This window comes from Pocillopora damicornis, chromosome 6 (assembly GCF_964200805.1).
Source record: "Pocillopora damicornis chromosome 6, jaPocDami1.2, whole genome shotgun sequence".
Classification (NCBI taxonomy): domain Eukaryota; kingdom Metazoa; phylum Cnidaria; class Anthozoa; order Scleractinia; family Pocilloporidae; genus Pocillopora; species Pocillopora damicornis.
This window is the reverse complement of record NC_142675.1, coordinates 20,352,878-20,366,702: the sequence shown is the minus strand read 5'-3', so window position 1 is coordinate 20,366,702 and position 13,825 is coordinate 20,352,878. Positions and strand designations below refer to the sequence as shown.

General features: G+C 36.8%; 1 protein-coding gene across 2 annotated transcripts in view; it reads left to right on the top strand.

Moving 5' to 3' along the window:
* The window catches only part of LOC113675325 (uncharacterized), a 40,266-nt gene that overhangs the window by 7,524 nt on the left and 18,917 nt on the right, over positions 1-13,825 (top strand). The window contains exons 9-24 of one of the 2 annotated variants that reach the window (XM_089209198.1): positions 325-405; positions 804-848; positions 1,630-1,665; positions 2,188-2,223; positions 2,611-2,637; positions 2,869-2,904; positions 3,121-3,174; positions 4,170-4,244; positions 5,138-5,173; positions 8,402-8,521; positions 9,561-9,605; positions 9,939-9,992; positions 10,668-10,724; positions 11,344-11,533; positions 12,226-12,402; positions 13,364-13,659. In XM_089209198.1, coding sequence (XP_089065324.1) covers positions 325-405; positions 804-848; positions 1,630-1,665; positions 2,188-2,223; positions 2,611-2,637; positions 2,869-2,904; positions 3,121-3,174; positions 4,170-4,244; positions 5,138-5,173; positions 8,402-8,521; positions 9,561-9,605; positions 9,939-9,992; positions 10,668-10,724; positions 11,344-11,533; positions 12,226-12,402; positions 13,364-13,659 — 1,365 coding nt within the window. Of the gene's footprint in view, positions 1-324; positions 406-803; positions 849-1,629; positions 1,666-2,187; positions 2,224-2,610; positions 2,638-2,868; positions 2,905-3,120; positions 3,175-4,169; positions 4,245-5,134; positions 5,174-8,401; positions 8,522-9,560; positions 9,606-9,938; positions 9,993-10,667; positions 10,725-11,343; positions 11,534-12,225; positions 12,403-13,363; positions 13,660-13,825 lie in introns of both variants that reach the window. The other variant, XM_089209197.1, reaches the window with a different exon arrangement.

Sequence of the window (13,825 nt, the reverse complement as noted above, 5' to 3'; positions counted from 1 at the left end):
ATGAAAAAGTTTTTTTATGGTACAGGTCAGGGAAGCCAGAATGTGCAGTAGGATTAACATTGAGTTTAGCATAGATCAAGCGTTGGTTGTGTGTTTAGAGGCTCATTAGCTCACTTGAAATTGAAAGTCAGAGTAGCTTGCCTTAGTTCTCATAGACCTAGAACTTGAATGACTTGATGAACAAAACAAGGTGGGATTCATAAGGAAATAAAACCTGTAATACAGAAGACCTAATTATGCAAATTTTTTTTATCACAATCATTCAATGATGAAATATGTCCAAACATTTTCCACATGCTAACTGCTCAAATGCTTTCTTGTTAGGGAGAACCTGGCCGCACAGGAACAGATGGTACAATAGGGGTAGCAGGAGATCCTGGAGAGCAAGGACCTAAAGGCCCTGTGGTATGACCCTTAACCTTTTTTGTTGCAGGAAAGACCAAATAGGAATTTCTACTTTCAATATCAATGAAGTTTGAGGCAACCAAAATACATTGTTTGGTTTAACATCAATTTCTTAGAGCTAAAATGAAGAGAAACTTATGGTAGAGAGTTTTAAGGAAATCTATAATCAAATGTTGGGAATGAAAGGTTTGCATGTGCCAATTTACTCTCATTGTCCATGATGAAAAAAAATCCCCATAGTGGTGGTGCTATCAGTTGTGTTCATAGTGGCAGTGCTATCAGTTGTGTTAACAATATCTCAAACTTTGCAAAGTTAATTTGTCAGTTTATAATTTTTAAATCAGTAATCAAACATCAGAAATTATTAATTTAATATCGTTTTTTGAAATTATTTTTAGGGTGACCCCTATGATGGGCCAATTACTGCAACAAAAGGAAAGCCGGTAATGCATTAGCTGCATAAATGATGCCGCTCAAATGGTCCAACTTAGACACAAATCAGTGTACTTTGCCTTCAACAGAAGGTCCTGGAGAAGAGAGAAGAGGGTCTGTGGGGTATATTCCCCCCATAGCCTGAATTCATGTCAAACATTAAACACTGAATTTGAAAGATTCCCATATTTGACCATTTTGTCCAAAATTTGGCACATAGAAACAATAATTGTTGTTATTGAAGTTAATAAGCCTCCTCCCCTGCATAATGCCCAACCCCTGAGCCAGAATATCAAACAAGTACCCCCATCACATAAGCACTCCCCCTCTCCTCCCTCACTTTCCAAATAGCAGAGATACAGGGAAGACCTGTTTTTATTGCATCTTTATTTATAACTTTTCATGCTTCAACTACAAGGGAATCAGTACAGGAGAATGATAAGTATCTCCCTTACCCCCTCCCCCTCCTCCCTCACTTTCTAAGTAGCAGAGAAACAAGGAAGACCTGTTTCTATTGCCTCTTTAGTTATAACTTTTCATGCTTCAACTTCAAGGGAATCAGTACAGGAGATTGATAAGTGCCCCCCTCAAATAATTGCCTTCTTTCTAATAAGCACCCTCCTCCTCTTAGATAAAATTTTGAATAAGCACCCTGGGTGTTTATTCATGGAAATATGGTGTGTATTATTGCTTTAAATATAAAAAAACTATAGCCTCTATATCTACTTCATCCTACCTCTTCTTTTCACTTAAGGAATCAATTGCTGATAACTCATTTTTTGTTGTTGTTAGGGTGACACAGGAGCCAAGGGAGAAATGGGACCATCAGTAAGTACTTTAAGAGCAGTCCATTGGCTCCCTTGAAATTGGAATAGAAGCTTCTCACTGTTTTCATGTAACTATTAACTAATGGTCACTCAAAATCACATTTTCTATTGGAAACTGATCAGAGATTTCATTGGTGTTTTGTTTCACTGTGCTTTGTGATTGCCCCAGAAAATTTTCAGCCCAACAAATCAGGTGTGTAATTAGACTATTGCACCTCAGGCTTGTGGATTTGTCCACAGTTTTAGGAGTTTGTAGCTTTAACTCCAGTTTTGTGAAGCTCTTTGTGATGTGTTCCTCTGAATTGTTTGGTGGGGTGATTATGTTGGTTTTTTGCCACACTTTTGCAAGAGGGGCTTTCATGAAGGCTTGGTTAATGTCTAGTTGAAGTATAGCAGTATACAAGTACAGTCAAACTTGTATTAAGGGGAACTGTATTAAGCAGCCACCCTGTATTAAGTGGTAGGTTCTTCAAGTCTCAAATTTGTTTCTCCTTAACCACAGTATAATTTTCCCCTCTATTAGGGCCCACTTGGAGAAGTTGGTCCCCCTGGTATACCTGTAAGTAATTAATTTGCCACTATTGTAAGAAAAATTCCTACACTCCTTGAATTTGCCTATCAGTTTTTCTTAGCTAAAATTTTTTAGCGTTTTATAATTGTTTATAACCATTAGTTAGAAAGCTTTTTTGGCTTGCATGTGCTTTATAATTTGAAATGAGCAGATTTAAAGCTGGTTTGAAAGTGGTTTGCAAAATGAACAAAGTTATGGCAATTTAACAATTGTACACATGTGTACAAATGTATGTGTACTGAAAGTTTTCTCTCTCATCAAAATAAATTCAACATAATTTTGATCATGTAACATTCTGTTATTGTCAAAAAAAAAAAAAAAACTGGTATAGACAGAATTAAAATGTATATTCTTCACCTTTGATTTACTTTTCAGGGAAACCAAGGCCCCATTGGTGAGAGGGTAAGCACAAGTTTGTAGATCTGTTTGTTCAAGTTGATTATTCAGTTGAAAACAGTTGCAACAGTTGATTGGGCTCATCAAATTGTCTGCTTCTGTTAGGAATTCATCACACTTTCTAATACTTAATATGCTATTTTATCCCTTATACATGAGGTATCATCTGCACACATCTTTTATAGATACTTATCACTCATGAATGCTTCAATGTCTTCAATTTTTTCTTTTTTGCAGGGTGAAAAAGGGAAGCAAGGACCTCAAGGAGAAGATGTAAGTCAAGTGGAACTGGACTAGGGTAGCAATAACAAGAACTTTGGACTTTTGTGAAAAAAAAACTTTAAGGAGGAAATGCATGAAGCTATAGCTCAGTGAATAACCTATACGTATTTAAGCAAAGTAAATCTGTAGCAAGAGATCTGGACTTCAAAACTATCAACACCTTTTTTTTCACATTACAAATGAATTCTTCTGAACTTTCCTTTTAAGGGTTCACCAGCTGATGGGGATCTACTGTTGTTGGAAGGAGAGAAAGGAGACATGGTAAGTACATATTCTTCTTACAATGACACAAAGAAATCCAGACAACTTTATCTGTCTACTGTATTTATGACATTGCAATTGCATGTACAGCTCTAGGTACATTAGGCCACAGTTTCAAGTCACAGCTAGCAAGCTCCCAGCTTTCTCTCTATTTTGCTCTGATGAAGGGCCAATGCACATAACTTCAGCTTTAGAAACTCTTTTTGGTGGCCCATTTTTATAATCAACTCAGTTGATAAAACTGAAGAATCTTTTTCCCTAGATAATTCATCATATTTGGGTCTAGCTTAAGGTCTTTTTCGTGTGTTAACTTGAAAAAAAAAACAAAAAATTGCTAGTAATTCAACATTACCCAAAATAAAGCACTCAAGTACACAGTCTGTCATTTTTAGAGAGGCTATATTTTGCAAACCCTAACCCTAACCCTGTGTAATGAATCAAAGAAATGCTCCTCCTGAACTTCATTTATCCACAACATCAGACAAAAATGGTTAAAGTTAGCTAGTTTTTCTTTCTATTTTTGGAATGGTTTGATAAATATACCTAGATTGTCAAATCTCCCACCCCAAGGACCTGATTTATTGTTTGATTATCGTAAGATAATTAGTGCTTCCACTCCTAAAGAAAGCTAATAATAATGATAATAATATTGATGATAATAATGACTGTGATAATGATATTAACCATGTTGGTAATAATAAATATCTAGTATTACTTAATTTATTAGATCTACATTCCTTCGAGTGACTAGCATCTAATTTTTCCTCACAATATCACCCTTAAATCACACATTAAGGAAATGATCACCAACTTAAGAAGCTCTTGATCGTGGAGTGAATTCTCCTTGTCAACACCATAGGATATGTACAGAGAACATCATGAAGAGCATACATGCTCTGTCATTGGCTGGTATAATTGGTCGAGCTGATAAATTTTTTTCCATGTTCTTCAGAAGGGTGCATTTGGTTACACTTTTATACTTTTGTTTGCTTTAGGGTCCACCTGGAGAGGAAGGAGATCCAGGCGAATTTGAAATTGTTGGTCCACCTGAAAAAGATATTCCAGGAGGGGTAATATATGACTTTGTTTTACTACTTTCAGTGTACTCTAGAAGCCCTGGTGACCATTGTTGTTACTGGCTCTCTTTTTGTGTAGTTACTTTAATAGACACCATATTACAATCATGTCCTAATCTGAATTATATAATAAGCTCAGTTATGCATGCATTCTGATTGGTTCTCACATATGATCTATTGGAGGACAGACGTATAGATGACCTGATCATTAAATTTTTTTAAAATTCTTTATTATATAAACAAAATAGATTCCAAGTTGTTGTGTGTCCGTTCAGTAACATAGATCAGAGAGGACGTCAAAATGTGGTAAGAACATCAGTGACACACTCAGCTGCGCCTCGTGTGCCACTTTTTTGTTCTTACCACATTTTGATGTTATCTGTGATCTATTACTGAACAGACGCATGGCAACTTGGAATCTATTTGTTATATAAATGCATCCATTACCGGCAAAAGTGAGCAAAATTGAATCACCTGTACATGTAGCACTTACTACTTTAACCCTTTAACTCCCAGGAGTGACCAAGACAGAATTTCTCCTTACAATATCAATACAATATCAAGCCGACAAGTGATGAGAAAAAAAGAAAAATATCAATTAGGAGATTATCAGTTGATCCAATACCAAATTCTCCAAACTAACATCACAAGAACTGTATGGTAGACAGTAAGGAGAATTACTGATGAGATCTTGGGAGTTAGAGGGTTAAGTTAATGATATTGGGGGGCTGTCCTGGTGTACCGGTACACGAGGGAATTCCTTTTGTTTTCATAACCATACATGGAGTTATGACGCAGTTCGTTAATGTTTCCTTCTTTTGTGTACCGGTACACGAGGACACAACCGATATTGCATGGTTACAATTATTTTACTTTGCATTTAGCAGAATAACACGGGACAAAACGGTGAACCAGGATCTCCTGTAAGTACCTTTCAGACCACTTACTGTTGTTTACATGTAGCAGTCTATGTGCTAAATGCATCTTTGACCCTCATAACTGAATACACTAATAGGGCTTTTTTGGTCAGGGGTGGAACCTGAAAATTCAGCATTTTGGGTCTGTTTATGGATTTTTTTATGATATTAAACAATGCCACTTTGTACCCCTCAATAAGCCTATGGGATGATCTAGAGTTTTTTTGAGAAGAAAATTTCGTTTGTCTCTTGCTTCACTTTACTTAGAGTCACACATAGAGAATTTGCAGAGGTGACTGTCCTAGATTACATTGATCTGTTTGAATACAAAGGTCATTCAACAGTGCAGGATAGATTTGTTTGATGAAGTTCTTGATTTAGTGAATCAAAGAAGAAATTGACAGACTTGATCCAGCAGTCTGTTAGGTGTCATTGGAATCAAGATTTAGAGTCCTGCTTTAGACGCTTTACAAGGGATTTTAATAGCTTGATAAGATGCAATTCTTTACCAACCAAAGTATGCGCTTCTATAGCATCAGCTGCACAATTCTACCAAATTAATCAACTCCCTCTTGAATAATACCCATGAACAACTTGTAGAACAGTTTAATTTTTTTTACACTCAGAGATGGGGAATTTACAAAATGAAGGAATTTTTATTTTGGTGTTACCCTTACCAAAAAAGATAGCCTTGAAGTATACTTTAAGTATACTACAAGTATACTGCGTCAATAGTGGTTATACTGCAATCATACTTCAATAATGCTTCAATAGTACTGCACTTACTTAAGTACATTTGCAGTACCATTTTTGAAGTACACTTTAAGTATACTGCTCAAGTGAAAATCGTTTTCTTTGTTGTTGATGTAGGGTACAAGTATACTTTAAGTATACTGCTCGAGTGAAAATCATTTTCTTTGTTGTTGATGTAGGGTACAAGTATACTTTAAGTATACTGCTCAAGTGAAAATCATTTTCTTTGTTGTTGATGTAGGGTACAAGTATACTTTAAGTGTTTGACACAAATGTAAATCAAGTTCAGGTCTGATTAAGTGGGAAATAACTCTACTGAAAAAGTACTGATGCTTCAGTTGATAAAGATCATAATTACTTTAATGTCTCACACAAATGAGAGTAGTAGGAAATAACTATACTAAAAAGGTACTAATTAGGCTTCAGTCGACAAGATCATATACATTTACACAATCAGATTGGCTGGTTTACAGGTATACTGTACTACAAACCAGAAAAAGCCTGCACAGCAAAGTTATCTTCTCAGAAGAATTATATTACACTGTATATTAGCTTTCAACTTTGAAAATACAATCCACACACACAGGTCTGCATGGCGCATTAACATAAATATTCTTTGAAGTCATTGTAACTGCAAAGCTTGACACTAACAGAAGCCAACAAGCCACAGACTAGTAAAAATTCAGTTTTGGCTAGTGGTTTTCAATTATTTTCCACTAGACACTGGCTAGTAAACAAACTAAATTTGACTAAACTAGTTTCTGTCTTTCTTCAAAGAAGACAAACACAAACACTTTTCTCGCAATGTCTTTGTGGATCTATCATGTTACTAGGCACATGATGTTCAGCACCATTGCAAATTTACATCTGTATTAAAAAAAAAGGTCTGTTTACTTTTCACTGTGTGACCCCTAAACAGGTAACTGAACATGTTATTATGTTGAAAGAAATATTTGACAGACAAGACAGCATTTTCTGAAAGCACACATCAATTTTCTTGTGAAATATGTACAACAAAACATGAACTTCCAAATAAAATCATGCACAAATTCGTGCAGCACTGTAAAGGGATAACATTTCATTAACTGTGAAAACACATGTCATCGTATGCTTACTGACAAAGTTTACAACTACAGAAATAATTAGATAAGAAGGACTGATCCTCTTTGACATTTAAATCAGGCATTTATTGCCATCAAATTTCACCAACAAAGGTTTCCAGGATTTTTTGTTTTGCTTTTGAAACATTTCTTCTGTGAAGAAGTCTCAACAGTTTTTACAATGTCTTCAGGTCTCAATATTTTTCCGAGAACATCTCAAAGAAAAACAGAGTCCTGAAAGTCTTTGTGGGAAAATTGCTAGATTTTTCTTTGTGATTTGTTGACCTAGAGATTTGATGTGAGGAAAACATGAGGCCCATTCAACAAAATTAGAACTGACACAATTCATTCATTTATTTAGCTAGTAAAAAAATTTTTGGCTAGTAAAGTCTAAGTTATCACTAACCACAAGGCTAGTAAGTTCAAAAGTTAGTGTCGAGCCCTGTAACTACTGCCTAGTCCTTTTCAAACCTATTTGGAAGCTTACACACAAAATCAGCATTTGTAGAATCACTGATGTTGACAGAAACACACATTGAAATAATATCCATGACAGGAACTGCAACAAATGCTCCTTTTGCTTTCTTAACAGGAACAATGTGATTAACCATAGCATTTGTGAACTTATCCTTTGAAAGGCTAATTTTTGGGTTAGGCTCCAGCAGCTTCAAGATGGCAATATAATGAATTCTATCAGAATGTTCACAAAGCTGAGAACACTTTAAAAAGAACTGCAACTCTCCAAAATTTAAAGTACCATTCTTGGTAAATTGAACTGTATAGCTATTTCTCTTTGTAGTTGCATGATACTGACTACACTGAGTATACTGCAAGTATACTTTTAGTAGCTCTGTAAACTATACTTCAAGTCTACTGAAAGTACACTTTGTGTAACTTATTTGCAGTACACTTTGATTACAGAAATAGTATACTAAAAGTGTACTTAATTTTGGTAAGGGTAGTCTCAAATGTATTTTTTTTTTGAAATTGTAACTGTTATGATTAATTGGTAACAGGACTCCAATTCTGTAGACATACTCATGATTAACAAATCAGACTCCTGCTTCTTGATCATCTAATTTTGTTGATCACTTGCATGATTACAGATGGAACTGGACTCCACTCAGTCCTATTACCATTATTAACCTTTTAACTCCCAGAAGTGATTATCATGTATCTTCTCTCCCTATAATATTCATTCATTATCTGGCAAAAAGGTAATGAGAATACTCAAACTTGTCAGGAAGAAGTTTTTATATTGATCTAACACCAAATTCTTGCAACCTAATTACAAGGAAATGTATAGCAACTGGAGGGGAGATTAAACAATCAGATCTTGGGAGTTAAAGGGTTACTCAGTGTATTATTTGTCCTGTTGTAGGGTAGTGATGGTGCCAAGGGAGAAAAAGGAGACCCGCCAACAGAGAGGGGTAAAAAAGGAGCGCAAGGACCAGTTGGAGACCCAGGCCCTGTTGGAGTAGAGGGTGATCCTGGAGATGAGGTAAATGAAGTACACTTGATCCCCCACTAGTAACCACCTCTTTGTAGTGGCCACTGTCATTTATGGTTGGCAGTTCATACAATCACTGCAGTGTTAACCCTTTAACCCCTAAGAGAGACCAGCATCTAATTTCTTCCTATTGTTATACTGCTGAATTAAATATTAAGATCATGAGGATAAAGAAAAGGATCACCATTCTAAGAAGCTGTGATTGTTAAATAAATTTTCCTAGTCAATAACAAAGGATATGTGTAGAGAGGCGTATAAAGAAAATGGATACTGATGTTGGGGTGAAAAGTGTTGAGGGCCACTACAGTGCCTCTTAACTGCCAAAATAACCACTTGATAACAACTAGTTAATCACTAACTGATGAACACTGTCCGTGGTAAAATATTAGACCTCTTGCTCAAGCAGCTTTACTTCTTCGGAGCATAAAGTTTTGGTTTCTCTGTTAATGATGTTGTTTGATAGTGTGTTGCATAAATTATTAGCTGCAATGAGCATTTTTTTTTCGGAAGGAGAATTAGTCCTACCTTCTTGTATTGACCACCTCCCTACCAAAGATTCTTTCCTCTGTTCTCATAGTATAGCCATTGAGCAGTTGTTCCACTGTATCATAGCTGCAGAAATGCATATATTTGTGTGTGGTCATTTCAGGGCAGTCACAGCTTGTTTGATTATTTGTTTACAGTCTTTATAACTATGAACAAAGAAAAGTGAAACAAATAAATCCTTTTAATGCTTAAACCCTTAAGAGTGACATGCATCTAATTCCTCCTTATAATATCAACCCTGAATCTAACATTAAATTCACAGGAATAAAGGAAATGACCACCAACTAAAGAAGTTCTTGATTGTTAAACAAATTCTCCTTGCTAGCACCCTAGGAAATGTATGGAGAACAGAATGGAGGATATACAAACTGATGTTAGGGTGTAAAGGGTTAAATGTATTCAGATATGACACCTTTGGGGAGCATGGCCTGATAATGTTTGGTTATGTAGGTTCATGAAGATTTATATCTGACTTGCTTTGCAGGGAAATGCTGGAGCCAAGGGAGATAATGGAACCATTGGTGCCCCGGTAGATATATATATTAACATAGATACCCTGCTAATTAATATGTAATTACATTTTATAATTTCCTGCTTTTGCATGAGTGTGTGCAATCACTCCTTTTTGTATGGAATGAGTGAAAAATGGCAAGTAAAGATTGTGAAATTGTTTGGAGTTGAGGTGGAATCCTCCTCAAGGGAACAAGTGAAAGCTAATTTGATAAAAGAGAACTTTTAATGTAACTAGAAGTTTCTTGCAAGTTAATTTTAAAAAGGAATTTAGATACTTTTGCATCGGCTGTGTAAAAGAAACTTTGGATTCGAGGTAACTTAATTTAAAATGTTCATGCTTTCTCAATAGGGTGAGCCTGGGCCTCAAGGTGAACCGGGTAGACCTGGCCCTGATGGTGACAAGGTATGTTGATGACATTTTTCTCTGTGGGATTTGCTACATAATTGCAGCAATTATAATGTTTCAGTTAGACTTGACCCACTTTTAATTGTGGACCCAAGTTCAAATGGCCTGTTTGCATCATCCTCTACCTGTATTGTAAGGTCACTTAAAGTGGAACCACTCAGATAAACTAAGAATAATCTTTGAAGAATAATTTAAAACATATTTATCACCTGAAGTCAATGTTGGTAGCATTTTTGAGTGAGTTTTTGTGCATTAAGTAGTCAATTATGGCATAAAATGCCATTGTTTATCATTTCTTTATTTAAAAACCCCTATTATGTGGAACCTGTATCAAGTGGTCAACCTGTATTAAGTGGTAATCATGCCATTCCCCTTGGGTGACTGCTTAATACAGGTTTGACTGTATTTGGTTTGGCCTGATTTTGTATGCCTTTTTAACAACACTACCTGAAATAAAGAATTATTTATCAAAAAGGACTATGGGGATTTTTGATGAAAATACCTTGCCCACAGTACACATACCTTTGTAATGGAAATTTTAGTTTAAAAAGTTAATATTCCCTTTGAAAATCCAAGATCACATCGTTATTATGGTAGGTATTTGAAGATTTGAAATATTGTTTGATGGGTTTTTTTCCCTCTAATAAATTTTAACACTTGTGTTTGATTCAGGGTTTGAAGGGTAACCCTGGACCTGCTGGCCCTACTGGTTCAACAGGAGAAAGAGGGGTAAGTTTATTAATTTATTAAATCCATTTTGAAATCATTCATGCTCCTTGCAATCTGATTGGTTCTTGCTGGTGTGTTTAATTTACAAATCGCACCATTTTATGCTCTAAATTGCACCCTTTTTTCAACCAATAAGACAGCTTTACATAAACACAGCAACCAATCAATTTCAAGGTTTGTGTAGAGAAATCAACCAAATTACAGGAAAATGAGAGACAACTTATGCAAATTTTTACAAAATAGATCAGTATACTGGATCAATAACGAATTTTTCGGACTAAAAAAACTGTATTGAGCACCTGAATTTTACAATTGTGTCTTCTACAACCAAGTAAGTGCTGACAGGCTTCAACACTTCACAATCATTGTAGATTATTGTTACTGATCAGGTTTGTTAGTCAAGGCAAGAAATAATTTCCTCTTGCAATAGGACTGACAACAGCAAGTTTCATGATAACATCCAGTTGTTAAGCAAATAGACATTTTTGGTAGGGCGCGTTCTTTTGGGAGGATTTAAATCATGATTCTTGATCCCAGATCACTTTGAAAGGAAAGGGTTTTTCAATTGAGTTATTACTGTTGATACATATTTATTAAAATACTTTTCTTATTTTGACAGGGTGGAGTGCCAGGCCCACCAGGTGGTCAGGGAATGAAAGGAACGGCTGGACGTCCTGGTGAGAGTGGACCGTCTGGTGAACCAGGAGATACAGGACCCCCCGGTTTTCCAGGTGCTTCTGTATTTGGACCCAAAGGCGAAGTTGGTGAAACAGGGCCAATTGGTCCCCCAGGGGCACCTGGTACTCCAGGTAAAATGTCCTTTGGTTACCTTGATTCCCCATTCCCTTTCCCCGTTTTAAACGGGGGAAGTTATGGGACACGGCAATGATTTAGTTTGCTTCACTGTTCTCTGTGATTGTTCAAGAAAACCTGCATCGTGTCCTCAACCAATCAGATTCAGAATCCATCTCATCTTTTCCACTTGTGTTTTCCTCAATCTTAGCAGTTCATTACATAGATGGTTTATTCTATTACTCTATTGAAAAAGCAGGTATCTGGAGGTATTACTAACCACAACTCCTCTAAAGGCTCTTCATGATGCCTATTACAATTCACGTTTTCCTGCTCAAGTTCGCAAAGTTGAATAGGTTACTTTATTTGAACTGACTTTGATGGAGGTTAAAAGTTGTTATCACGGTTGACTCCAGACTCAGGGAAATCGAAAAAGGTTTTCCTTACCAGGAGTTAAAGTAAGGGGAAATTGAGAATGTTTGACTGCAAATTGGGAAATTTGACTCGAGCAAGCAGAAGGATAAAGTTAGTTATAGTTTGAGTTTCTGAGAGTTGACTTAGCTTGTTAACACCACTCACTCAATTTTAGGGACGATTCGTGACATTTGTTTTGTATTACGTAAATAGAAGAGGTAGGGAGTAGCTCTTGGTAAAATATTTTCATGGCCAGTCCGCAGACTCCACTGCGCCTTTTCTTCCACCTTTGCAGGTGTTCAAGGTATGCTGGGAGATCCTGGACTACCTGGTGAAGAGGGGCCGCAAGGTAGTAAAGGTTCACGTGGCGAACCAGGAATTGATGAAACTGGACCCAAAGGTATGGATGGGCCACCAGGACAAAAAGGATTTGTTGGAGTTCAGGGCGAGTTAGGACCCAAAGGAAAAAAAGGTAACCAGTCTGTTTTTGTGTTGTTTTCTTTTTCATTTTTGAACTCAATATGCCGTTGAAGTACATTAAGATCGACCAGGGCCACAGCATTTTAACCCTTAAACTCCCATGAATGACTAAGACAGAATTTCCTCTTACAATATCAATAAAATGTCAACCAGGTAAGTGATGAGAATAAAGGATAATATTAATTTGGGGATAATTAGTTGATCCAATACTAAATTCTCTGAACTAACAATGTAAGAATTGTATGGTTGACAGTAAGGAGAATTACAAATTTGATCTGGGAGATAAAAGGTGAACTGCAATCACGGGTGGTCTAGTTTGGCTCAAAATGAATATTATTTACCTTGCATAAGTGTTGTGTTTTCAACTGACGGTGCGCATCTGAAGCGATTTCAAAGCTATTTTGGTGGAGTTCAGATTTCATTTTGTACTACTTTGAACATTAAATATCCTAATTACAGTTACCCCTCGAAGTGGCTGGCGTAAGTCGACCAACTTCACCCTTTAAATTGCTTGAAAACGGTTCAGACTCACAAAGTAACCATTATTGGACGTTCCGGTAAAAGATCATTCAGTCTGACCCTTTTACAGTTTTTGGTAGTTTTGTTGACATGTTTCTGGGCTTTTGACCACTAACAATGTCATTGCTTGTGTTACTAGTCATAAATATACTCTTAGTTTCTCCAGCAGCGTGCAACCCACGCTGCATGTATGTTACAGTTATTATGGTATTATATTTGTATATTTTTCGGAGCAGATGATGGGCTCTGAGACATGAGATGATGCTCCAGAAGCTTCTCATCCTTGGGACTTGTATTTACCGCGAGGTCAAACGACACTGCGTTTCCATCGTATAGTGTCCTGTGCTTTAGGATCGCATGTAAAATGACATAAATTTTTCTTTAAAAACGTACCGCACAGTATGACAATTTTGTGTTACTTTCCATTTTTTCAGCTGAGCCATTGTTTTGTCCAGAGACTACCTGTCCACCTCTCAAAGTCGGTGCTAAGGGGCCTCCAGGGTCACCAGGAAACCCAGGAGAGAGGGGCAAACAAGGATTACTAGGAGAGCAAGGTGGAAAGGACAAGTGTCCTGATTGTCCGCCAGGACCCCAAGGTCCTAAGGGGGCTAAAGGTATGCCCGGTGAAAAGGGACTTCCTGGAATGAATGGTACAGATGGAAACAAGGGTGCAGAGGGACCGACTGGGCAACGTGGTCCACAAGGCCCTGATGGTTCACCTGGACAGAAGGTATTGCAACTCTAAAATCTCACACCCACCGAGTAACAATTTAGGATTTTTACCAGAATTGGCGGTGGTGGCGCAATCTGATTGGTCAATTTGCCGTTGTCGATAAGAGCACAGACAACGGTGCTCGCGTCAACGTTTCACACAATGGTCACGTACTGAAAGAATC